General features: G+C 41.5%; 1 protein-coding gene and 1 long non-coding RNA gene across 21 annotated transcripts in view; one reads left to right on the top strand and one right to left on the bottom strand.

The window, feature by feature from the left end:
• Positions 1-27718, bottom strand: part of LOC131103244 (regulating synaptic membrane exocytosis protein 1-like) — a 68423-nt gene that overhangs the window by 25421 nt on the left and 15284 nt on the right. For 8 of the 19 annotated variants that reach the window (XM_058049354.1, XM_058049410.1, XM_058049362.1 and 5 more), the window contains exons 4-15: positions 26728-26739; positions 18537-18805; positions 17628-18307; positions 9007-9047; positions 8787-8900; positions 8557-8656; positions 7331-7454; positions 5234-5280; positions 2453-2780; positions 2123-2294; positions 1906-2059; positions 1592-1645 (exon numbers count right to left, since the gene is read on the bottom strand). In XM_058049354.1, the coding sequence (XP_057905337.1) occupies positions 1592-1645; positions 1906-2059; positions 2123-2294; positions 2453-2780; positions 5234-5280; positions 7331-7454; positions 8557-8656; positions 8787-8900; positions 9007-9047; positions 17628-18307; positions 18537-18805; positions 26728-26739 (2095 nt within the window). Of the gene's footprint in view, positions 1-1591; positions 1646-1905; positions 2060-2122; positions 2295-2452; positions 2784-5233; positions 5281-6626; positions 6645-7330; positions 7455-8556; positions 8657-8786; positions 8901-9006; positions 9048-17627; positions 18308-18536; positions 18806-26727; positions 26740-27718 lie in introns of those variants that run through there. The other 11 variants (XM_058049395.1, XM_058049441.1, XM_058049449.1 and 8 more) reach the window with 6 other exon arrangements.
• LOC131103340 (uncharacterized) lies at positions 31-17248 on the top strand. 2 transcript variants are annotated; one of them, XR_009119592.1, is made up of 4 exons: positions 31-138; positions 10870-11018; positions 12496-14345; positions 16302-17248. It is a non-coding gene; the product is annotated as an uncharacterized LOC131103340 (long non-coding RNA). The 2 variants fall into 2 exon arrangements; XR_009119593.1 differs by lacking the exon at positions 31-138 and adding an exon at positions 8782-8918.

The following is a 27718-nucleotide window of genomic DNA, read 5'->3' as shown; positions in this document are numbered from 1 at the left end:
ATAGAAATAAAGACAATGATAAGCCTTGAAGGGATCTGTACAGCCTTGCTGGGCTTTGTTTTGATCCCAAGGTCCCTGGCTTCATTTCCAACAGTGCAGTCCTTCAAAGCTTACACTGGCCCGCTAGTTTCTCTTTGAGTAAGTACCACCATGTTTTACTTTGCCATTTATACCTACCCAGACACACCAGATGGTTTGCTTTACAAAATTATTGTTTCATCAACCTATCTGGGAAAGAGTTGATCGAAGCTCTATCAAAGAACAGGAACTTTCGGAAAAAGTCAGAAGTGACAGAATTCTGTCACCTATGATACGTCAATCAGATAAATAACTAATTATTTTCTTGTTTAGCCAGTATGTACAGTGGAACCTTGGTTAGTGGTCATTAATCCATACTAGGTTCGATAAAAGCCAAAAGGTACGCCAACCGAGTCCATACATCAAACAAACAAAACAAACAATTGTATTGACAGTTGTATCAGCATGAAGCTGGGCAAAAAAAGATTGCAAAGTTCTTGTCAATCAGTGTGCCTTCTAATGTTGATTTATTCCTAACTTTTATATCTGAAGCAATTGTGTTGCTTCGAGTGAGTTTTTTAGTCAGGTAATGTTTTTTTCTCCACTAATGGACTCAAAGTCACATTATAGAAGTTGAATATAAGTAATATATTCAATATTTTTGCGTCTTAGTAAAGCATCTGTGGTCTGTTCATGGGTTGCCGAAAAAAGTGCAAATCAATGCTTGATGGAAAATATGTCTTTATAAACGATTTACCATTTAAAGTGAATGACATCTGTTATCTGCACAAAAAACTATCAATTTTCTGACATAAACAGAAAAATTTATTAATTTTAATCTTGGGGGGTGGACAGTATCAACACATTGTCTACATTGGAGTTCATTGCAGGGTTTTCTATTATACAGTATATGGTCAGTTGGGTGTACTGTATCTTTAAGGTCATTGTTTTTGTTTAATAATACAGTAATCCCTCATCATTTTGTCCCTTGATTTTTTTTTTATATATTAATCAATAAATCAGGCTGTTTCAATACAATGTATTATTAGTAAAAAAAAATGTGCATAATTAAGCAAATGTTATTTTTTTTGCCGAAATTAATCATTTTCAAAAATAAAAAAATGGCAAAATAAATAAAAATACAAATAAAGACGTTGTGATAATATGTAGTCTGTAATGTAATATGTATTTTAAATGACCTTTCTTTGCAGATTAAACCCACTGAAATGACAGTGACTAAAAATGACTAAACTTTGAAAAAAGGAAATTAATTCTAAAAAGTTGTGAATGCACGCAAATACCAAGGGAATTGCTTCATGATGAATGCGATTCCATTGCTTTGCGTGTCTGCTTTGCGTCAGCACTGTCCTGACCACAACCGACGTCAGTTTGATGACAAAACAATAAAACAATGTTTGTAAATTATATTATACTATCATACTATATATTATATCTATTATACATGTACAAAATCTGACTTCTCGTTCAATTCACGAGGAAACAAAATATTCAAAGAACAGCACAAATAAAAGAAAATGGGAAAGATTGCATAGAGGAAAGGGTCCCCACCCACCTTTAGAAACTACTGCTGTACCCTCAAATTCAGGCTCTGTTACACGCTGAGAACCTACATAGTCACACACACACACACACACGCACACACACGCAGGCACACACAGGCATGCACACATTCCAGTACAGATAAAATATTAAGGAAGGGAAGTGAAAGCAGACATTAACATTGACGTAAATGCAATACAAAGCCTACGACTTGTAAACAAGACAGCCTCTTTCACACATTGAACGTTTGACAACACTTCAAATAAACACTCATCATTTGGTACATTTGCTTCACACACACACACACACACACACTGTAATACTTACGCTGCAGCTTCCTGCCGGGATTGTCGGTGTGTGTGTGTCGACGAGACAGGTACGGGGAGGGTCTTGGGAGAGGTATGGATGAGACGTCATGGGTTTGGAGTGGGTACCAGTGTGGCTTGTCATCCAGCAAGGCTGTCTCCAGCTCTATAAGGATCTGTCAAGGCAATGTTCTCACTGTAAATTCTTCATGAAACAAAACCCATGCATGTGGACTTACTTCTCCCATAAAGATGCTGTCCTCCTCTGGTGACCTGGGCTGGTCCCACACAGTCAGCTCCAGCATATGATTGCGGAAATCTCTACGATGGATGTGAGTGTACACGAATGTTTGGTTCCACTTGGGCTCGCAGGTCTTCTTCACTGCTTTTGTCCTGCGCTTGCTCTTGTCACTATTTTAAACACAGACAGACACATCCACATAAATACAGAGACGTTACTTCCACAGTTGATGCTTCCACAGAATGGGAGCGAACCCCCGACAGCAAAAATGTCAATATCACGCAAAACGGTTTTTAGAGTGAAACAAAAGTACATCCAATAGTTGTACCTGCGGTCAGGAAGGAAGTACATTTTGACGTAGGGGCTTCTCGGACGTCCATCAGGCCGGAGAGGGAGTTCTACTGCCTGTAGCACATTGACTATTAGCTGGTGACCTACTTTGTCATACCACAGCTTCACCTGGAGGAGAAACACAAACAAACATATCTGATGCACAGCCTTCACCTTAATAAATACACAACAGCAGAATAACAATGCACTCACAGAAAGTTTTCCTGGCATTAGCTGCGGAGCATCCAGAACCATTCCAGGACTGGTGGGAGATAAAAGATTTAGGGATGGTCTCTCCATCTTCTGGGACTCAAATGAACTCGAACCTGCTATGAAATAAAACAAAACATGATTGCGATGATTCCAAGGGAATGGTGAGAAAGGAAATATTCTTGTCACATTGAATGCAGCATATGTGTTGCACTAAGTTAAATGTTTTCTGAGTGTCTTAAGTGTGTATGGTAAACGCATATATGGTTGAACACAATTGGGTCAGTTGACTCTGTCAACAAGGTGTCTCTTATTTATTTTTCAGTGAATTGTCAACCCTAATCCGGACTTCAGAAACCAAATTACTTTGAAAATCCGACTGTTTTAGAGCATGTAAACATAGTCAATGTGATGTAGTTCAACCTGTATTAATTAAGAGTCCATGGCATAAGAGTGACTACCTTCTCTCACAACCAACACGATCATCAGGTCTGTCAGGTGAGCAGTATTAAAGTAATCAGCTATATAATCAGCTGTATTTCAATCATCAACTCCAATTAGAAGTATTGATATTAGCAACATTTTGCTACCTGTAATCTGTCAAGTGCTCTCAACCAGGATTTCCACACTCCTTGTAATAAAAAGTTACAATAAAAAATTACAAATTAACATTGTTTTCCTGTAAGAGTGTGTTTTTTTCATTTTTACAAAATAAAAAAATCAACTATACAACTACAACTATGTCAAATTGGCTTAAAGCTTGGTAATTAGTTGGTTTCATTTAGTTTCACAAAGGAACTACTAAACTACTATGTGTTCTTGAACAGGTATCCGACTGTGTTCTGGATAACACACGTCTGAAACATCCTCCAGTACGTCAGAAGCTCTTTGAGGATGTGAAGGGTTCAAATGTTTATCAAAGTTATTCCTTGCTGCTGTTCGAGATTTCCCGGCCAATTTGATCCAACACTAAAAAGCTGTGAAGAAAAACACCTCCATATCATGTATTTTTTTATGTGAGCACACCATGCAGTTACAGAATGGCATCATTGTCCATATATTGTACATTTTGTCCAATAATGACTCTGCTTAGCCGGTTTTGGAGTGCTATCACCTCCCAAGTGAAATATGCGTCCCTTTGGCTGCTAAATGCTCCACTGTATTCACCACCTAACTGTGTGTGTCATTTGGTGACAAGTATTTTGAATGAAATAGACATTTAAAGTACTCTACGCTGGAAAAGGCACCTTTAGAGACTGAAAGTAGCAGAATCGATCAACACTGTCCAGTTAATGTAGGACAAATAAATATGGGTCCATATTCACTATGACGTTTACGGAAGGCTAGAGACTCTGCAGTGTCTTTGGCATTATACATGGTATGTACGGAATCCTGTCCTGCTTTAGTCCAGTTTTATAGCTTAAGTACCTGGTTTGCTTGAAAATGGACAGGAGCTTGTGAAAACTGTCAGATACATTCTGTGTTATTTCAGTCAGACCAATATTAAATACACACCGTTTGCGCTGTTATGTAAATGTAAGTATCAAATCGCACTATTTATGGATAGGTAATCAATACTGCTGCAGGGCGCCACCACGAAACAAATATATCTCATGGAAAAACGACAAGGAGTAAAACAGGACGACAGGAGCAACATGGTTCAACAAGGACACAAAAACGCAGAATAAAAATGCCCACAGCGAAAGAGGCACGGCCAGAGGGGCAAAATTAAAAACTATATATAACTTTGAGAGTGCTTAAACAAAACAGAAATGTGAAAAAATGCTAATGCATGTCTGAGAAAAGTGTATAAAGTGTATGTGAGAGGTTTCACAACCTTAAATCACACATAATTAGCAACGCGGATTTCACTTATTGAGTGAATTTATATTTGTATTTTTTATGCATACAATTTTTACATGGGGCGGCACGGCGGTCTAGTGGTTAGCACACAGACCTCACAGCTAGGAGACCAGGGTTCAATTCCACCCTCGGGCATCTCTGTGTGGAGTTTGCATGTTCTCCCCGTGCATGCGTGGGTTTTCTCCGGGTACTCCGGTTTCGTCCCACATTCCAAAAACATGCTAGGTTAATTAGCGACTCCAAATTGTCCATAGGTATGAATGTGAGTGTGAATGGTTGTTTGTCTATATGTGCCCTGTGATTGGCTGGTGACCAGTCCAGGGTGTACCCCGCCTCTCGCCCGAGGACGGCTGGGATAGGCTCCAGCATCCCCCGCGAACCTCGTGAGGAAAAGCCGTAGAAAATGAATGAATGAATTTTTACATGTTTATGTCATTCAGACAATATTTCTTCTTCAAGCGTTGAGATTTCGAACCTTGTTTGGCGGCCCTTGAACGAACGCACCATAGTTGCTGTGTGACGCACAGGTGAAACTATATAATATATAAATTTTACAATATATATTATATATACATATATATAGTCCATGGATCATCTTATATTATCATTCTTTAGTGGTGAGTAGGTATACATCATATTTAGGACTTGGATTTAACTTGTGCAATTGAGTAATGTGTGTACGTGCACAAACAAAAGAGTCACCTACTAGATTCTAATGGAGGGTGGGACGTGTCTGGGATTCTTGGGATATCACTGAAATAGAAAAAACAAACATATATCAGTCATTTGCATGCTTCTAACTGCCTGATTGCAACATTGTGGAGTTAGTCATGTTGTGGATGCACAGGCTGCATGCTTGATTGAAACATAAAGTCCAATCCAAACGGGTTATTTAGATGTTCAAGCTAAACCGTCACATGGTAAGGAGACTTGGCAAAGCAAATGAAGGATGTGAGCGTTTGTCATAAATACACACTGAGCAGTAGTTGGGTCACAGCAAGAAGCACCAAAATTTCTTCCACAAGCTTCAGGGAACTAAACAAATTGTGAAGTGAGGGTCAATGCATATCAAGTTGTAACATCATGTTTACACCCTCAATTTTGATCACTTTTCATTGAATAAAAAGTTCCCTGATGAAGAAGTAAAGGATTCTTTGCTGCATGATCTATTTTGTATTAAAAATGGTTACTATTGTACAATAATCCCTCGTTTATTGTGGTTAATGAGTTCCAGACCGGACCATAAAAATGTCATTTTCAAAAGTAGGAGTCCTTATTTATAATATTTATATGCAATATTTCTATAAATAAAACCATAGCAAAAGCAAACCTGTTTACGACATTCTCAATGTGGTTTTTAAGAGTATTAGAAACATATAGACATAACGGGGTGTATTTTTGTAGACCAGCCAAATGGGGTGTGGCCAGCGCACTTTGTAAATTTCGTGAGCAGCGCAGTCTGGCGCAGCGCACCCACGCCTCCATCCTTCCCAACGGCGCAGGTGACAAACAGGGCCCACTGGACTGCGCATCAGAGGCTTACCACCCTGCACCACCTAGCGCTGCGCCACCTAGCGCTGCGCCCCCTAGCGCTGCGCCCCCTAGCGCTGCGCCCCCTAGCGCTGCGCCGCCTAGCGCTGTGCCGCCTAGCGCTGCACCACCAAATGAGAGCCCAATAAGACACAAAAAGGTCCAACAGGGCGAGGGATTACTGTATTTATATAGCTGTAGGTTTTGTTTGCTGGACACTAAGTTGCCTCAAGGCCCATTTTAAAATGCAAAAATAGAATAATAAATTCAGCCAACATTAGTGAAATAAACTCGTGCTTCATCATAATCAGCAGTCAAAAATGTAAACATCAGGGTTAGGTGTTTTGCATTTTGCATCCTTTCACATTCAAATGATGTCAAATACAATGGAGATGAGAAATAGAGACATGTATTTTCATCAAAGATAAAATGTGCATATTCCCATACACAGTAAACAAAAGAGAGTATTGCCCTTTTCAGGATGCAAAATGGTACCAGCAAAATGAAACAGTTGTTCCATAAGCATGAGGGGATCAAAAAAATCCTAATAAAACAGTAAAATTACTTACTGATATTTTCTATACACCCTTTGCGAGTGTTTGGAGAGAAATTATAACATTCAACTTTTGTTTCAACAAAGCAAATGGTGGTCCAAGCTTAAATTTGCACATTTCACAAATGAACACATAATAAATATCCCAGGTAAAATACGCTATGTATTAGAACATTTAGAAGTAATGAGCCATACGTGACATGACAGAATACTTTTCCAGGATCATTTTATGCTTCTCATATGATCCCACAATATTGCTCTGTTATTTTTTTGTAATATGTCATTGAACAGTCTGCAGTTAATATTTGAATACCCTATACTCTAATATTCTTATGACTCAATTCTATTTACTGTAAGTACAAAGTACAGTAGCTGAAGTTAATATACAGTAGATGCAATTGAGTTTACACTGTGGGTCACATCTTACCTCTGTGAGCCCTACACATCACAGACAGCACCTTCGCTGTGGCATACATCAAGGCTCAATTTTAGGCCCAGTCCTGTTCTCAAAGTATTTGCTGCCTTTGGGGTCTCAAAACCAGGCAAATGCTGTTTCGAGCCTCTGGACATCCATAGAGTATGGATGTCCTGTCCATTACTATTAAAGGGGAACTGCACTTTTTTTTAGCTAAATGATAAATCCATCTAACTAAAAAAATACTAAATTAATTAAAAGCATAATGAACATTTGACTACTGTGTGTGTCTTGTTCCAACTTACCCAATTGGCCGGGATACAACCAGCTCCACTTGAGGCTCAGCTTGAGATTCGAGGATGATGTTGTAGACTTCCTTCATGGTGGCTCCTGGTAACAGCTTCCCATTCCACTGTAAAACCTCATCCCCTAAAATAAGACATTGGCCAGTACTCGGTGTGAAAGTGATTTCATGCGATGAGCGTTAAATAAATAGTGTTGACATTATATTCTCGCTTGAGTTGTTTACTGGCAAAATACCCACCTATTATACAGTATGTACTATGCGTTCGTATGGTTTTACTGCAGTGTAGCGGCTGCAACTAAGGACTATTTCTTAGTCGGTTCATCGGAAGCTTGTTGTTTTGATAAATCGAGTAATTGGTTAGGCCCTTTATAGACCAAAGCAATATGAACCAAACATAAACGGTTAGTGGTTTGAGTCGCAGCATATCAGAAAAGAGGCAAAAATGTCCATCATGGATTTCCGAAGCTTGTTGTGCCTAAAACACAAAAAACTGCATCTCAGCTTTGTGATATAGGTTTTATTCGTATCAACTTTGGCCTTTTTTCTAATTTTCCAAATATTTCAACTTTCTTCTCACATAATCTTTGTCAACTTTGTTTTCGGAATGTTATGACTTTTTTGTCATAATGTTTTGACTTAATTCAAGTAACATTATAACGCCTTCTGTAACCGAATTTTCCCAACAACTTTATTAATTGTTATGTTTGTCATAATATTACAACATTTAAGAAATTGTTCCAATTCTTTGACATTGTTATTTTGAAAATTTTAACAAAACTAACTTAGATCTGTAATGCTGCTGAAAGCATTTTAGCAGGGGTCTCAAACTCAACTTACTGCTGGAGGTAAGAGTCTGGGTCAGGCTGTACCACATCAGGTATTCCATAAAAAAGGCTGTTAAGTGTTCCCAGCATGCCTTGCAGCACTTGTTTTGTACAAGATTGCCAACATTACATGTATAGTGTTGCAATTGGTTCACAGGGATGTGAGTTTGAGACTGCTGGTAATTCCCATACTCCTGCGTGTTATGAGCAGTATGTATACTGTCAGGATGACATGGGAAAAAAATCTCATTGGATGCTAATTGCTAATGCTAACACAGTCCACAAACATGACAAGACATTTTCGACAATATTTGTCATCTGTCATATGATTTAATAATGATAATAGTGAGACTCAAACATAGTGTTTGTTCTTTTGAGGATGTAGGAGAGTTTTGATTACCTGCTCTCAGGTGCCCAACCACGTCAGCCAGGCTGCCCTTCTTAACCTTGGTGATGAAGGCACCTAATCTCCCCGACTCTGTGATTCTTCCTCCTACAACCTGCACGTAAGAAGCAAGGAAGACACAGAGATGCTTTGAATAACAAAACATATTTTTAATGTGAGCTGAACCCACTGGAAAACAAAACATGGCATGTGTGTATCCCAGAATCAGCCAATCCAACACTGACCTTCAACCCCAGCAGAGCGCCGGCTTCTTTCGGCATGGATGCGCTCCTCTTGCTTAAGGTGATTCTGCCAATCAGATGGTCACCCTCCTTCGATGGCTGCCAGGTTACAGGATGCTGCAAGATAAAACAAAAGTAACTTAACTTAAAATTTTTTTTACCACAATAAGCAATATGTCTGCTTGCAATAGAAACCAAAACACAAAACTCCTTAAAGACTTACATGCCATACAGTGGGGTCATGAGGGTAGCACTCCCAGTCGCCTGCAAGATGAAGATATTGTTCAGTGAGTGAACAACTATACTGTCAGCGATGCCCTAGTTTTTACAGTATATAATTCCAAACATTGTTCACATCGACTTGAGTAAGAATGGCTGAATTTGCACATTTACTGGTCAAATACAGGACAGAAACGTAACACGGGGCTGCCACGAGCGTGTCTTCGAGACTGTCTGAGTGCACTGAGTTGGATCATGGCGCCTGCCAGTTTGCATTTGTCAGCATGTGGCCAATAATATAATGTGGCAAAAACATTTATTTTACACCATGACTTTCTACAGCCTGTGTAATGTCTTTAATGAAAGTGTGAAATACAAAATACAAGAGCCATCTGCCAGGGCTTTGAAGCGAACTTTACCAATCAAAATACTCAATATTTGTTCAAACTACAGAGTGGGCTGAGGGTCAAATAGGAGGAGCGTGCGTTAATCGTGCATCCATAACATTACCACCGTTAAAGGAAATTTCAGCTAACGCATCTGTAACATGTTGGCTTTGACAGCCCTAGTTAAACAGTCGTAAATGTAAAATGTAATATTCCATTTATGAATAAGGAACCCTACATCGTCAAAACTTATCTTAAAAAAAACTTATAGTTAACTTATCTACATAAACATTGGTCTGGAACCAATTAATCACGATGAACAAGGGATTTGTGTATAGTATTGATGAAATGTGCGATCAAAGTAATTATTTTATGCTGCTGCGATCAGCTGCAGTCAATCATGCAACATTGTCAGTCCATTCCTGATTCAATTACTCAGTCACTTCCAACGGCAGGTTTGACAGGAACAAAAGCTATATGTACATCTCTGCAGATGGATGTGAAAAAAGTGAACTTGACAAGGCGCACGACTGACACACTGTCTAAACAGAAGGCCCAGCTGTGAGGTAAGACCTCCCCCGTTGTTGTTGTTAGGGACAAAATCATAAAAGATTTAAAATAAAATGTTATTCATAGCTTCTTTCTACATACATGGACAGAGAGGCAGCAATGAAATGTGTGCAGCACCTCAGCGCCAGTGTTATGACATAGAGTAAAACAGAGCCAAGCATGCCTAGCAGTAGACAGACTATGAGGATGATGAGTTGTGACAATTTATAGTGGCATTATGTAATCTTAAAGCAAACTGAGTTCTCGGTTTCATAACTCAAGCATAATTTTCAGTGCATCCTCTGCAATGGTTGAGTCACGTGCAAAGTATGGGTTGTGTTAAAGGGCCTGGTCAATAGCTATCATCTATCTAACATATACAGACCTGATCAAAATCTTAAGACTAGTTGAAAAATAGAATTGACCTTTTTAATTAGAGCTACAACATGCAAAAGCAAGAAGGGGGAGTGTGGCAAAAACCACATTGAAAAAGTAATTTATTGGAAAATAACAATTAAACTGAAATAGGCTGTCTATCAGCTAATCAAAAGTTTAAGACCATCGCTCAAAAAATTACAAAAAACTCTCCAAACCAAAACATTAAAAAAATTCTCAGTAGGACTCAGTAATGAGTAGCGCCACCGTTCTTGTTAATCACAAATGAAAAATGGGTATGAGCGTGCTTAATGCAAGTGTTTCCAGGAAGCTATTGGGAACATTGCTGCAAGTGGTGAAGATGGCTTCATGAAGGGCATCAATTGTCTGGAACTGATGGCCATTTTCATAAACTTCCTTTGTCATCCATCCCCGAATGTTCGCTGTGGGATTTAAATCAGGGGAACATGCGGGATGGTCCAAAAGAGTGATGTTATTCTCCCTGAAGAGTCCTTGATCAAGCGAGCATTGTGAACTGCAGCTTTGCTTCCACACAGACGAGGGCCCTCAGTCGTGAGGGATGCCCTCTGCAACATCTTCATGTAACCGTCCGCCGTTTGACGACCCTGCATTACCTGAAGCTCCAGTGTTCTACTGAATGAAAAAGCCCCCCGGATCATAATGGAACCCCCCTCCACTGTGCCAGGTAGAAAACATCTCAGGTGGGATCTCCTTGTCATGCCAGTAACGTTTGAAGCCATCTGGACCATCAAAGTTCCATTTTTTCTCATCAGAGAATATGGTTAGAGCTCACATATACATAGTAGTTGGTTAATATTCTGCATTATACATTCGTAGTGTATTGTCTGTTTTATCTACCTATTGCATTGCTGTGTGTAGTTTTGGAATTAGAATGGCATATGGCCTGGTGACGCCCCACAATTGTAGCTAATACAGTATGCCTCACACAGGTACACTACACTTGAGTACTATCTAGTGGCTAATATGTGACATTACACAATGATAACACGACATAATAATCTTTGAATGGTATTGTGTTCGCGGGTTAAGCCAACCCACATGATACTACTCAGCCAATCATGAAAACATTGTGACTCTAACTACGATACTGTCGCTCGCGATACCTGGTGCATGTCTCCACAATTAATCTGAAGATTAATCTGATTATTATCATTACTTTATCAAATAATCGTAATCGCTTGCTCCACAAACCAGACTTAACTATGTCTAAATTAGGTTTGCTTGTTCAGATCATATAGCCAATAGCAGGTGTAATTAATGGAATACCAAAATATTTGTTGATATTTGGATAATCGATAAATCATTGGCTCATCCTTACTGAATTTATTTTAGTCAGTCAAATACTAATGTATACCTTGTTCTGTTTTTTGTTGATATTCACTCTGCATGTTAAAACAGACATGCCATAAAAATGATGGACTGGACTCTTCATGTCTTTGTAAACGGGTAAGCTTGCAAAATCTGCAGTTACAGTACAGCAAACAGTTAGAGTACTTTCCCTACTGTAGGACTATAACTTAGCCTCTGACTATCCTGCTACAGTCACTTTGCACCTTTCAAAGAATACTGCCTAGTCACTTCCTATTTTTAGTTGACCTGGTAGTGTTGAGAAGGATGTATACACATTGCAGATTCTATACCGTCCAGGTCAAGCTACATATTTGAGTGTGAGTGTTTCCGTGGTGATCTCACACTAATTTAAAAAGTCAAATGATTTAAAAGCCTCGATGCCTCTCAGCTGCCAGCAACCACATCTCATAATTGATCCTGTCTCAGTCTCAAGCTAAAAAAAGGAAACAGTGTCTTGCTGCCATGATGATGCGCATAAAACCCACACTGACAAAAACAGCTCAGCCGAGACCAGCATCCAAGTCTACCTCTTGTCGTGCCTCAAACTGAGATGCTGGGGTTAAAACAATGGCTGAATTATTTGAGGAAATAATCTAAATGCAACATTGCAATTTCAATTTGAAGTGTTTTTTCAACAATACGTAAATGTACAATACATGTCTGTTTCCTTATGCTGTTCAAAGTTGCTCCGTGTTGACAATAGTTGACACAAGTTGGTATTTTGGGTCATTTTATATTTTGGTTATTTGTATTGCTTTTCCTCTGCCTTAAATATTGCTGTTGTGTTTCAGTGTTCAGATTCCGGGTTTCCCGAGTTTCCCGGCAGAAGTCTGCGAGAGCACACCAGAACTGTGCTCCTCTTTGCCTCTCCTCAGCGGAGTTCCGGCATGTGTTTGATCATCAGATCATGATCAGTGAGGGAGCAGGAGGCTAGCGGCCATCACCTCACCGTGCGTCACAGCGCTTCATCGGTGGCAGACCACTCCATCTCCTGCCGGATCTTGGCGTGGGAGAGCAGCTGGAATGAGAAAGCCTTGCAATGTGTCTATTTGGCAAGCCTCAATGCACTCCTGCAGGATGAATTGGCCCGGGATGAGACCCGTACCTTGGAGATCTACATCCACTTCGAAAACCACCTGCTCTTCCTCCACCACGGCTGACCTTGACTTCACCTCTCAGGGCACTTCCGGATCCACTCCTCCCTTCGTCCAGCATCAAAACAGTGGTGCCCATGCAACTCGGAGGCAGCTGAGAGGAACCGTAGCCAGGTTTCCATCTATTCCTGTACCGTGGGGAGGCGGGGCACAGCATCTCGACCTGCCCGGTTCGTCCTACAAGTTGTTGCTCGTCATCCACGGGAGACACGCCAAGGGGAGGCCCCCTCCCTCATTACTCAGTCTGCTGGCTCATTATCGTTGGTTGGACGTCTTCAAATAGAAGGTACTCTTTCTTGGTCGGGGAAGAAAGAGGGGAAGTGTTCTATCCATGCACTCATTGACTCTGGGGCTGAGCTTTGTCCCTTCGGCCCCATCATCCTTGTGACTGCGCCATTGATTTGTTGCCGGGATCTCCGTTCTCTTCCGGCTTTAGAATATTTCTCAACCCAAACAACAACGTTGGAGGAATATTTCTCATCCGCCCTGGCCACTGGTCACATCCGTCCTTCGTCCTCTCCTCTTGCTGCTGTTTTTTTGTCAAGAAAAAAGGTTCCCTTTTGTCAGTCTCCTGAGGCAGACCGAGCCTTAAACACGTTTTTACATCTGCACCAGTGCTTGTTCATCCTAACTCTTCTCTCCCATTTTGGGGCCCATGCTTTCCCAGCACTCCACTGCTGATCAGAAGCTGCACCCCTGCGCCTGAGGAATTATGACAACCGAGAGTGGAGACACTGGCTGAAGAGCAAGTCACACCCTTTTGTTATCTACACAGACCTCCAAAACCTCTCCTACATTCGTTCTGCCCAGCGCCTTAATCTCGCCAGTCAGAAGGTTTGATTTCTGCATTACCTTTGGCAATGGTTTCCGAAATTGAAAGCCTGATGCCTTGTCCAGGATGTCTTCTCCAGCGGTGGAGGATTCCATCCCTGAGACCATCCTTCTTCAGTCTCGGATCCTGACGGCCCTGCGGTGGAAAGTCGAGAGGCATGTGGCGGGGGGCCTCCAAGGATTCGCTTCCTCCTGCCGCCTGACCCCCTGGCTGCCTCATTGTCCCAAAATCCCTTTGCTCAAAAGTCCTGGTCTCATTGTTCCAAGATTGCCTGTCACCCAGGAACCAGGTGACGTTCCTCCTTGCTCAGCGTTTATGGTGGCCAACCCTCCATGCAGACTCCAAGAGCTTTGTGACGGCTTGCTCCGACTGTGCTTCACCCCCAACCGATCCCTTCCTGTCTGTGGTTACACATTTCATTGGACTTTATATTTTATCGGCCCTTTACCAGGGCCACACTATCCCGCACCTCCAGGCATAATCAAAGGCTAACCACCACCGCAAGCCAGCTCCTACTTACTTACTCCTACTTGTCATCTCGGGATGTTTCCCTGGCGCTGGAATCTAAGAAGCTGGTGCCCAGATTCATTGGTCCCTATGAGGTGGAGTGGCCAGCCTGGTTCCTCTGCAGTCCGTGCATAGCTCCACCTAACTGGTTTGTATTCTTTTTTCTCCAATTTTTCCGTGATGCCCTGTTGATTTCCTTGGTATCGTCGTTTTATGCTCTTGAGCTGTAAGAGAAGCTATAACACCGTCCTTCTCATACTTGTTTGGCCTCTGCATACTGGGATCCAAGTTAGGACCCAGACACTGATCATTTCTGTCACTAAAATAAATGACAGAATATAAATACAATGACTCTACGATTCAAAGTATTCTACAAAGTCACAGAAACTGAAGTAATACAGCAGAACACTCCGTATCAATGACCATTTTAAAACAATTACAATTGGACTGCTTTACACACATTCCATAGATAAATAATTAGAAGCCGATACAACTCTAAAAAAACTTCAATAACTACCTCATGTACTCCTTCAGTCAACCAAAGGATCGGTATTTCTCAGTTAGTTTAAAAGTTGTTACAAGTGACATCATACTACTTGGATATGACAATGTTAGAGCGTAAACAGCAGTGTCTTCTAGGACTTGAGGACACAGTTTGCTGTGTGAGGCCACCCGAGGTCAAAACTGGAATCAAACGGGGTCAAACGGCCCCATCGCAAACACGAACATGCACACACATGTACACTCTCAGAAGGATTGTCACCACCAACCCACTCCCTCAGGGCCGAGCTGAAAACAATATAACGTGACACTTAGCAAAGCATTGAGACACACAAGCACGCACAGTCTAACACACACTAGTTCATATGCACGCGGCCCACAATGAGAGTCAGGCTGCTGGCTGTGGCCGCAGGCATGCAGTTTGTATGAAACAGTTTTTTTCTCCAAGCCACATGGACAAATGTTGATGACCTACAGATTGGCAATGATATTAATTTGTTATGGCATATTAGTTTTCATGATAATTACTGCAAGCAATAGATACAATATTGAATTTTGTATTTTGTAATGTTATTGAAGGGCTGCACGGTGGACGAGTGGTTAGCAAGCAGACCTCACAGCTTTGCATGTTCTCCCCGTGCATGCGTGGGTTTTCTCCGGGTACTCCAGTTTCCTTCCACATTCCAAAAACATGCTAGGTTAATTGGCCACTCCAAATTGTCCATAGGTATGAATGTGAGTGTGAATGGTTGTTTGTCTATATGTGCCCTGTGATTGGCTGGCGACCAGTCCAGGGTGTACCCCGTCTCTTGCCCGAAGACAGCTAGGATAGGCTCTAGCACCCCTGCGACCCTCGTGAGGATAAGCGGTAGAAAATGAATGAATGAATGTTATTGAAACTTTGTGTTGACTGCGTGTGAGGCGTCTCCAGAATGGAAAGGAGGCGTTCACACAGAATTCACATGAAAGTGGACCAAAACCCATTTGTTAAGCCAGTGGATTTTTGTTGTGTTTATTCTTTATTCTTTGGTAATGTTAATGGTTTTATTTCAATAGAACATGCATCAGATTACAATTGAATGCATCCCATAATCAGTTCACAGTTCCACATGTCCAAAAGGAGTAGGAAGAAGCAAAGCTTATTAAATCCTACCCCTCCATCTGGTACTTTTACAATTAGTAACTGTTACATTTGTTCACTTCCTGCTTTCCATAATACAGTTTAAGGTTTTTCCAAGGACTCGAGGAGCACACTTACTATGTTCGCCGGGTGCTCCAACGTCTCTCGGAGAAGAGCCTCTTTGACAAGGCAGAGAGGTGCCAGTTTCACACCACCTCCGTATCATTCCTGGGGTACATTGTGGAGAAAGGCCAGCTACGTGCCGATCCCGCCTAGATTGAGGTGGTGGTCGAGTGGCCGTCTCTTATATCCAGGAAGCACTTGCAGAGGTTCCTGGGGGGGTCCGCCAACTTTTACATTGCGCTTTATCCGCATTAACTTTTAAATGGACCCCAGAGGCGGAGAAAGCTTTTGTAAACCTCAAGTCCTGTTTTACTTCGGCTCCGGTTGTCACTCAATTTAACCCTTTGTTACAATTTGTAGTTGAGGTCGACGCATCGAGAGCATCTTCGGACGACTTGCCACATCTGGAGGGAGACGTGTGGAGGTGTGGCTATCGTCCCGGGACTTCCAACAGAAAGTTGGCACCCATATTCGTGGGACCATACACCACAGACTCCATCGTCAGTCCAACCTCCATCAAGCTCTGCTGCCACCCCTACACACACCTGGGTTCAATCAGCCATCCTACTTAAGCCCTGCTCACAGCTGCACTAATTGCCAGATTGTCCCTCAAGCTTCCACGGTCCTTGTCAGCTGCTCGTCTTCCGCCATGCACATGCACCTACTGTTCCCTTGCTTTCTGGCTTTTATCATTGTATTAGTGAGTACTTGCCGTCGGTTTAAGCCACGGTGTTTTGCTGTTTTCAGTTTTGCCTGTTGACCTTTTGTCAGCTGTGTTTTTTGTTACGCAGCCTAGTTTTTGCCTGTATGCCTTTTGATGCAGTGTTTTCAGTTTTTGTGTACACCATTGTGTTAGAGCCCCTGTTGCCACCTTTGTAAAAGCCATAGCATTTCAGTATGTGGAATCAAACTATGGAATGGATTGAGTAAGGAAGTCAAACAATGCACAACGATGAGCCAATTCAAGAAACAATACAAGCAGTTGATGTTTGCTAAATACAAGGATGAAGAGTCTTGAACCAGTCATGATGTGCTATATATATCACTATATTGACACTTACTATGGTACCCATTATGTCATTGGATGCTCATATCACCTCGTACTTCGGTAGGAGGTACATTATTTAAAAAATAAAAATAAAAAAAACCCATTAAACTGTATTATGGAAAGCAGGAAGTGAACAAATGTAACAGTTACTGATTGTAAAAGTACCAGATGGAGGGGTAGGATTTAATAACATTGCTTCTTCCTACTCCTTTTGGACATGTGGAACTGTGAACTGATTATGGGATGCACTCAATTGTAATCTGATGCATGTTGAAATGAAATAAAACCATTACCATTACCATTACTTTTTACTGTGTGGACACTTGTGGTTGAATAAATGTTCACGTCCTGCCTCTGCATCTTGGGTTCCGGACCAGTTCTGACAGTGATGCGTTTTAACTTTGCGACACAAAGACAGCAAAGACAAACATTGGCTTGAAAATAGCCGCAGTATTAACAAATCATATTTTTGTCCTTGGTTCAATTATCTTTTGGGTGATAAAAATATACCTAGCACATTGCCAGCTGTCATAAGCACACACTGGTATGCATGTGCTATAACTCTCGCTACATGATAGATGCACAGATGACGAGACACAGACAACAGAAGTTCTGGATTGATTTTGAAGTCGTCTCACCTCTTTCACTGACGCTTTCGATCTCAGCATCCTCACAGCTGCTGTACTCAGGTGTGGTCCCTCCTTCCTCCTCTGAACTGCTGACACTGGTTTGCCTCTTGCCTCCAGATCCCAGTCCTCGTTTTGATTTGTACGGCCTGGGTGGTGGTGGACGCAAAGATTCCGATTGATCTGAGCTTAATGAATCATTGCGAAGCATGCTGTCGGCTTTGTCCCTTTTGGTTCGTCTTACTACAGGTCCCTGACCGGGGGTTGATCCAGTTGAACCCAGAGATTCTCTGAGTTCAGGGTGGTTGTCTTTTTGCGCAGTGTTGTGTTCATGCAGCGCTCCGGCTGTCCTCTGTTCAGACACTAGGCCATCTCTCGTCTTCCCCATAATTCCAGTACCACGACCTTGTACGAGGTGGCCCTGGCCTCCAGAAGGAACTGACCCTGCTTGGCAAGGGGGGCCACCGCTTTGGTCCATGTTTTGGTAGCCCCCCTCTTGTGTCCGCCTCAATGTATCACTTCCTCCTACAGGATCAATCTCCAAAGAACGTCCCTTTGTAAGCCGGCGGCTTTCCCTGCGTTCCCTAGACTCACCCCGGAGATCTCGGTCCATGGAAACCTGGGTTTCCAGCTTGGCATGGCCTGTCCTGCGCTCTCCCCGACCAGTTCCTCCACCGCCTTTCCCATTTCTCCTAATGAAATGAATATGTGGATGGAAACAGAACGAAAATTAAACAAGTGACTGTTAACAGAAAATGTACTTTGTGCTGTGGAAGAAACAATACATCAAAGCAGGATTTTTATTCAACAAAGACCTTCTTTGACACTGAAAATTGAGATTTGAGATCAAAAGCATTGCCAAATGACCAATCACTTCAGAAAACCATGTCGTGTAATTTGTCAGCAACGCTTCAAACTTACGTGTCTCTTGGTGGTTCGCTGCGTGATCGGATATCTGTTCCAGCTGTGCTCCCTGGTGCGCTGGCTCGGTTGGGTTCTAAGGATGTTGTGGAGCCCGGAGGGGCTTGGGAGTGGGACCGCAGCTTCTTATCACCAGGGGCTTGGCACACAGATGGCTCACTGATGGCCGAACCGAGACTAGTGGGCTTTCCTGATGGACCAGTGAACCAATCACCCGGCTTAGTTAGGATCTCTTGTTGTTTCCGGCAGTTATTACAAACCCAGATCACCTGCACAAATGGAGGGAAAGATACTTTGCTTGTCACTTGTGCAATGTGCAAGTATGTGAATGTATTTCCTTTGTAGTTGTACAGGGACTGAATCCAGATCTAGCATCACATTAGTCAAGGGACAGAAATTAACATCTCCTTTTTGGTAGTGGCAAAATTTTGAAATTTGAAATTTAAAAAGTATAATAGAATATTGCAGTTCTAGTCTAAAAATGACGAAAAAAATGTACTAGTGATACTTCATACACAAAGTCTAAAAATACACATTGTGACATGAAAATTAACAGAAAATGTCCTTAAAATTAACGGAAAATGTCCTTAAAAGCATATGTGCATAAAAAAATCTCACAAAAGTGAGTATCTCGCTCACGTTTCAGTAACAGTTTCTACAAAGTCCCCAGTCATGTTCTCATTTACTACTTTCCTTTCTACTTACTTTCCTTTCCTTTACTTTCCTGCCTCGGGTCGACAGATAAAAATGATGAAAACCATGCCCGAATTTGTCTCATTTACAGTTGACACAACAGTATCAGACCGTTTATTAATATGCACTGCCCTGAAAAAAATACAGTACAGTAATCCCTCATTTATTGACTGTGATAAGTGAATTCCCGCTAAATGGGAAGCTTATTTGCAAATAGAATATTTTCATATTTAGAGCATAGAAAACCTGTTTACGACCTTCTAAATAAGGTTTTAACATTATTAGAGCCCCCTAAGACATAAGACATAAATAAGACTTATTAATACATTATTAAATAAATTAATACAGTACAGTAATCACTCGTTTATTGACTGTGATAAGTGAATTCCCGCTAAGTGGGATTGCTTATTTGCAAATGGAATATTTTCGTATTTAGAGCATAGAAAACCTGTTTACGACTTTCTAAATAAGGTTTTAACATTATTAGAGCCCTCTAAGACATAAGACATGAGCGTCACGGGTTACGGCCGCAACAGTAGTGTTAGGGATAATTGTAATTGGATTTGTCATTGTATTTTACAGATGTGCGTAAAGAAGTGAGCTATGTATTTTTATGTATGAATAAAAAAATTACCATTTTGTTTCTACAGTGAGTTTGAGAAAGTTTTGAAATTATTTAATAGTCACGTTCAGATTATTTCTGAAGATTTATTTTATTTTAATTTTAATTTTAATTTTAATTTTCTGACATTTATATCGTTTTAACCACTCACATACAGGATGTTATACAATATTAGCTGTGGGGAATCGGGGCATAGTTCATTTCCTAGCGCAGTTCATTCACTAAGAAAACAAACGGGAGACAGATCAATGCTAAATGTAACTATTAGTTGCAGCATTGACAGTTGATATTGATGAGGGATGCAATTCCATCCCAGAATAGATATGATGAATCACTGTGTAAAAGAGGGAGTGCAGCACGAAGGCCCTATAGCATGAACACAGTTGTAGTCATCACAGTGGATGACGGAGGAAGTGAGGCTGGCGGTGAAACACAGACACACAGAGGATGCAGGAGGAGAGCGATGGGAGGTTAGTCAGTCCCTCTTCTCCAGCCACCAGGGTTCTCATTACTCTTGAACACTCCCCAATGACTATTTAAAGAGAGCTAAAATAAAACATTCTGCCGTCTGCCATATCCGACCACCCTCCCCGCACACCCATACCCATTGCCCCTTTCCCCCATCCTTTCCATCCACTCTCTCCCCTTCCACTTCCCCTCACTCCTCCAGATTGCTTTTGATTAAAGCTACAAAAGCTGAGGAGAAAACAGCTTTACACCGACGCCGCAGCTATATTTATCCTGCCAAACACCCCAGCACCACCAGGGAAAGAGGGAGAATGTGTTCCTAAATACACACACACGTACACACACATACACACACAGGCACGCTGCCTCATGTGGGGCGTTATGTCTTTGTTGAAAACATCCAGCATGTGCTTGAATGCAGTCAGAGCCGGGAAATGGATGTCTGCCAGATCGACATACAGTATGAGGATGTTTTAAATACATTTCAATTACCAGGTAGAGTACTTGTGTCTAAAAGTGCAGTTTTTGAGACGTTTGGTGTTACTGTGTTTGCAAAGAACTACAAAGTCAGCTGCTGATGACATCCATTTTGGTTGTTTTGTGATAAAAATACATTAAGGACACAATCGGATTTGGTCAGTGTATTAATAACACAAAAAATCCTAACCGGATGCCTGAACCACTTCTCTTAATGTGGAGGAGCAGCGATTCTACTCCAAGTTTGACCTGAGTGACAGTACGTCTCACTTTATCTCTGGAGCCCTACCGAGAAAACTCATTTTGGCCACTTGTAAAGCCGATCTTGTCCTTTCGGTCACTGCTCAAAGTTCATGGCAATAAATGAGGGTAGGAACGTCGATCAAGCCGTAAATTGAGAGCTTTGCTTTTGGGCTCAGCTCCATCTACATCACCAATCTGTCTGTGGATCTCGCGTCCCATCCTTCCCACATTCATGAACCAGACCCGAAGATATCTCATCCCTGACCCAGAGATGGCACTCCAAACCTGCTCTGGACAAGAACCATGAACCCGGACGTGGAAGTGCTGATTGACACAGAAGATGAACGCGACCTTCTCATTAATTGGAAGAAGCGCGATCACAGAGGAATACAAATATGGTTTCCAATACATCCTAATGTGAGGGGAAAATAAGACGTAAGACAAAGCATGACCTTTTTGTTACCTCTCATGTATGCGCGGGCAGGGAACAGTTACTATGTAAGATGTTTGACTGAGGTTGTCATACGCCAACTATTTGAGATTTGCTTCCTCACACAGTAATCCCTAATATTGGATTACATGATTGGTGAACCCCACACAGGCAAGGAAGATGTGTAGTAGAAGCCATACAGATTGACTACACACATCAAATACACACACATACAGTAAGGACATAATGTGCATATGACCGTTTGTGATCACCACATACACAATCCTGCAAATAGCGCAGCAGCAGCAGCAACGCGTCACATCACATGATCATAGTAAGATCCCATGAGATCGGTTTGTGAGTGAAGAAGAGACGCTGGAGAGAGAGAGACTGGCTTCTCCATAGATGGAAACTAGGACACAAAACCCCTGTGTGTGGGTTTTTTTGGCATCCTGCTGCATCTGTGCCTGTGTGCATCCATGCGCACATCTGTGTGTGTTTGTGTGTGTTGGAGATGGGGTCCGTACCCACATACAGTATGCATCATGTGTATATGAAGCGGTTGGTGCCTGTGCGTAACAATGACTAATCTAGTTGACATCCAGTGGGATTTTGGAGTCAGACGAATTTCCTGGAGAGAATATGAAACTTTTGCACGGGGATTGACTGTAGGTGACCAGTCCGGGTTGTATGCATGTCCAAAAAGATCTGGCATTCGCTCCAGATACATGGCAGATATATATGGGACACGTTACGGAACGCTAAAAGCTAGTTAGCATTGAGAGACGTCTTGAAGTACCCTCTTTTCTTGAAAAACTTTGGACTGTCCAGTCTCTATATCCGGATCAGATTCAGGATCCAACACATATGGCTGCACTACCGTTTATCAAGTCCTAGTATAAAGTTGGCGGGACAAACAAGAAGTCTTTATATGCACTCGGCAGTGTGACCAACCAACCACAGCAGAGTGGGCGTGCCTGGAGGCGGGTAATGGATGGAATAAAACGGACCATTTTCACGGGAACCATGAAATCCAAAGAAATACAGCTGAATATGTGCAGATTCTGGAAGATCTAGAAAGCTTTCAGTGGTAATTGACCAGCACGCATGAGCATGTAACTTTTGCGGACACTGTGGGAGAAAAAAATGGAGCAAAAAACATGAAAAGCAAACCAAATGTGTTTAGAAATAGAAAAATAAACTCTATTCTCTGAGCTGTGTCCACAGTAGCACCAGCACCATAATACCAATGAATTTTGTTGAAGTCTTATCCCTAACTATGCCCTATAGTAAATATATAAACAATGACAATATATAAAAAACATATAATATATAAAAATAAATAAAATAAAAATATAATAATATATATATAAATAATAATTATATATAAAATATAATAATATAATATATAAAATATATAAATATATAAAACAACAATGACAACATATCAAGATTCAATAAAGAAAAGAGGAAGTGTTTTGTTTTACCATCGCAGTATAAAATATAGAGCAACATTGTTATGCCGTATGAAGTTGTAGTTTTCTTGACAACCTGTCCCTGTCTCTGTCCATCATCAACATCCAACGTGCACTAAAGCGGACATATTGTCATGTAACAACATTAAGCTTCCTGCCAAGGCTCACACACACACAAACGCTTGCCACTTATCAGTGAGATGAATTCCACATTTGGCCAAAGAAAAGAAAGGCGCGAGAGGAGGGAAAGGAACAGGAAGTAGTCGCAGCCAAGGACAGTTTAACGTATGGCAGCGGCAGCATGCAGGCGGTAGCCGTAACTGAAGGCGTCTATAAATCCTGAGCTAAGGATGAAAGACTGCCACAAAGGAGATTAGTGTCCACAGCAGCTAATGAGGTACTCCATCAGCAAACACACATATACGTACAGTGCACATGTACAGTATGCATACACCTACACACGAAGCTAATCCACAAAGAAGGGCGTTTGTGTGTTGTGAAATGTACAGTGGTGTTGTTGTACTTACAACTCCTATCCACACCTTATGTAAATATGACAATAGATTCACGAGAAATGGGACGACAAAAACTTCAGATCTGTATTCTTAATATGTAATTTGGGATCCTTACACCCTGCACTCCAGAATTTACACTGTTATCCAAGTTGTACACTGACTACTTTAAATTGTAGTGTTAGTCATAGTGTTGTTTCTTTTTTGTGTTTTTTTTTTTTACATCAAACTATACTGAAAATTTAATTGAATAACAAACCCAGTGGCTGCACAGTGGACAAGTGGTTAGCATGCAGGCCTCACAGCTAGGAAACCCGAGTTCAAGTCCACCCTAGGCGATCTCTGTGTGGAGTTTGCATGTTCTCCCCGTGCATGCGTGGGTTTTCTTCGGGTACTCCGGTTTCCTCCCACATTGCAAAAACATGCTAGGTTAATTGGCATGTTTACCAAATTGTCCATAGGTATGAACGAGAGTGTGAATGGTTGTTTGTCTATATGTGCCCTGTGATTGGCTGGCGATATGTCCAGGGTGTACTCCGCCTCTCGCGGTCCCCAGCCATAACTTACCAGTTCCACCAGGGGGGCACCGAAGCTCTGTCAGGCTGACTGCGAGACATAATCCACAGCTTATTCTACGTCTGCCCTGGGGGCCTCTTCCCAGCTAGGCATGCCCACGACACACTCACGAAGGAGGCTTCCACAAGCCATCCGGACAAGTTGCCAGAGCCACCTAAACCTTAACAGAGGTTGTACTCTGAACTCCTCCCAGATGACCGGGTGATTTCTTAGGGTGAGTTCAGCCACCCTATGGAGGAAACTCATTTTGCCACTTGTACCCCTAATCTCCTTGTGAGGGTGGGAACGTAATGTAGCTCAACTGGTAAATTGAGAGTTTTGCCTCCTGGTTCAGCCCTGAACTGACTAACCTAAACTAACCTTAAACTAACCTAAAGGTATTAGAACCATAATAATGAACCCTGCAACATATAAAGTGATAATTTGTGGTTGCATTCTAGTCTCACGACTTCTGAGAAGTCATCTTGTGCTTCAGCGCTCCCCCTCATCAGGTACATGTGATGCAGCTTTCAGGGTTTTACACTGCCGCATGGTCGGGGGGGACAACACTGGCTCGGGGGCTGATTTGCCTCTGGGCGAGTGTGGCGTTGGGAGGAGTAACGGGAGAAAGACCGGCAGGGTGTGTGGCAAGGGGAATATGGGGATGTTCAGTTCTGAGGATGAAGATGGTGATGACATCGACTTTTCTGGTGGGCTGTTGTTAAACGTGTCGTATTACATGCAAAAAAGCACAAAATTTTCCTCCCAAATTCCAAAAACATGCATGTTAGGTTTAATTTGCGACTCTAAATTGTGCCTTCTGATTGGCTGGTGACCACTCCAGGGTGTATCCCGCCTCTCAGCCAAAGAAAGCTGGGATAGGCTCCAGCATACCTGTGACCCCAGTGGTTTGAACAAAGTGCTCAGCAGATTGTCACATTAAATATTAAATGTAAAATTAATTTCCACCAATAGGAGGTGACATCTAAATTGTCCATTGGTCTTCAATGGGAAAAATATCACAGAAAGTACTGAATTGTGGACAAAGTCCTGACAGATAGTCAACGTGTCCTGAATGAGCTGCACATTTTGATGTTAGATTGGTTTCTATCAGTTGAGAAATGTGAAAGGACCAAAAATGAGGTAGACTACAAGACCAAGAAGGTGTCAAGCGGGGGCCTTCAAATGTTTCCCAGTGAATCCTTTACCTGTAAAAATATTAATTCAAGCATGCATGTACATTGTTTATTATACAGGTGTTAATAATATGTATTATGACATAAAAAGAAAAGGTTAAATATGGTGAAACTGGCATCACCCAGTGAGACCATGCTGTATTTTTTTAACCGCGTGTTTGCGTGTGTGTCAGCCTGCTTTTAATAGCAATGGGCGGCAAGCGGCTGAAGAGAGATAGCCCCCTTAAGACCAGTCAATGAGAGATGGACATGGAGGTGGACGCAACTAGTGAGTCTGGCAATCAATAGTAATCATGAGCCACTGTGGCATTAAGAGCAGATGGCACATCATTCAGGCTTTTCTACCACACAAAGCAGCACATCATTACTTGTATGGTTGGATCAATACATATACATTTGCCACACATTATTTTTTAGGTATTTCTGCCTTAATAGCACAGTCCTGTCATCATAAGATTCATTTTGTCAACCTCAGTGGCGAGCAAAAGAAATGCCCTCCAGAGCTTTCAGTGTGGTAGTTTATCTGCATCAGGTTAAGAGCCTTTCAGTAGAACCAATTTAACAGCTCAGCATTGTAGCAGTAGGAAAATGTCAGCCGCAAATATATGGAAGCCAAACATGGACTAGAGTAGTAGAGCTGACCAACGTCTCCCCAGGATGTAGTACATAACAAAGACAGGAAACGTACAGGACAGTACGCTCGCCACACTTTGAATTTCGTGTCTTCGAATGACTTTGGTTTCATGCGTTCATCTATGTGTGTCCTTCACTCGAAAATACACTTGCTATTATGTAATAATCACGACTGTGAAAAATAACTAATTAACGGCAGTAACTCATTTATTTAATGAATTTTGTTCCATTTTTCTGTATAATTAACGCATGCAAACCAGAGCAAGTATGCCTCTGTGTTATGACGGCAGACAAAAGCACAGTGGGGGGTCCCATGCACGCAGTCACACACAATCTGACGCTCTTTGATAATTTCATTCTGACCCGAACACATCAACAGCAGTAAAATCCCAACAGCATTTACTATACATATCCTTATACATAGCATAGCACATCCCTATACATATACTATGTATCCCAAACTCACACCCCTCTCGAGTCCGTTTATGCTGGGAATGACACTTCCTCATTGTCAAGTCAAGAATGCACGATGCATTCAGGAAAACGCTGAACATTACAAAACAGCTTTATAATGCATGTGTGCGTGTAAATAAACACAAAGATAAAGAGAATATTGTAAAGAAAGGGCTTTTTTTAATTAATTAATTGAAAAACTGAGATTAATCTGACTAAAATGTTTAATCATTTAATGTAATAATGTGCAATTAAGTTTAAAAAAGATGACACTAAGGCTTGTGTTGACTCTTGTAAAACTGACACCAGATGATAACCTGGCTGATATGGAATGAAATATAAAATAAATACCTATGGTGTCACAAATGATGCAGGTTACACACCATTGTGAGACACATATTGTGTTAATTTAAAAAAAAATTGTGTGTACTCACCACTTTGTCCTCCTTCAGCCCAGCCATCCATTCATGTAGAATAAAAGAAGAAGGAAATGTGAAAGAAAGAAAGACACAAAGTTAGTATAAGTCTCCACTGTGGCAAGTTACAGCAGGATTAAAGTACTGTATTTTTAAAGTAATATTAAAGGAAGTAATACTGTTTTTGAAATTGATATTCAAAAAGACTAGCTTTACAGACTAGCTGTTATTTATGTATAAAATAAAGTTGACCCCTGGGGTTCGCCACAAAGTATATCCAAGCATAAAGATGTGTGTTCCCTTCGCTTCACAAATTGCTTCCTGTTCATTGAGGGGAGGGGGGGGGTGCGGGTGTTGAAGTCTGTGTGGAGTCATTAAATGCCAAACCGGCAACATAGGGCATGGATCGAGTGGGGACATCACGTATTTCAGTGGAAGTTATAACCTTTTTATTTACACATACCAACCCCTGCTGTGTGGTTATAGGGCACCTCTGCACCCCTCGGAGACCACCCCCTTGCTCCACAACTTACTCTAATGCCCAATTAACCTTTAGCGGCTTCTGCTGGGCTCACACCGTGTATTCACACACATGAAAAACACACACAGTTGCTAAATATATCAAAATGAGATACAGTATATGATATAACAAAAATACGCACACGGCACACACCTGAGCTTCAACACATGAGGCCTCATTCGGTATGGGTTTGGTGGATTTTCTGCATGATATTTGAAACTTTGACCTGTGATACCAATTGATGTTGGAGCGATTGATATATCGATATATCTCTCGAAATGTATTGGTTATTATTAAGGTGCACCAGCTCAATGTAAAAAAAATCCAAAGAGTTTCCAGCCTTTTTCAGTCCGCCTCATCTGTCGGAGATCTTTCCATAGATCCCAATTCTGCATGATGCTTTCATCTTGTTATCTATGTACTTCATCTTGTAGGCTAGCATCTCCAGGATCACTGATGCTGGGGGGACTTGACATATTTTAGTCGTTC

This window comes from Doryrhamphus excisus, chromosome 2 (genome assembly GCF_030265055.1).
Source record: "Doryrhamphus excisus isolate RoL2022-K1 chromosome 2, RoL_Dexc_1.0, whole genome shotgun sequence".
NCBI lineage: Eukaryota > Metazoa > Chordata > Actinopteri > Syngnathiformes > Syngnathidae > Doryrhamphus > Doryrhamphus excisus.
This window is presented reverse-complemented; position numbering and strand designations above follow the sequence as displayed.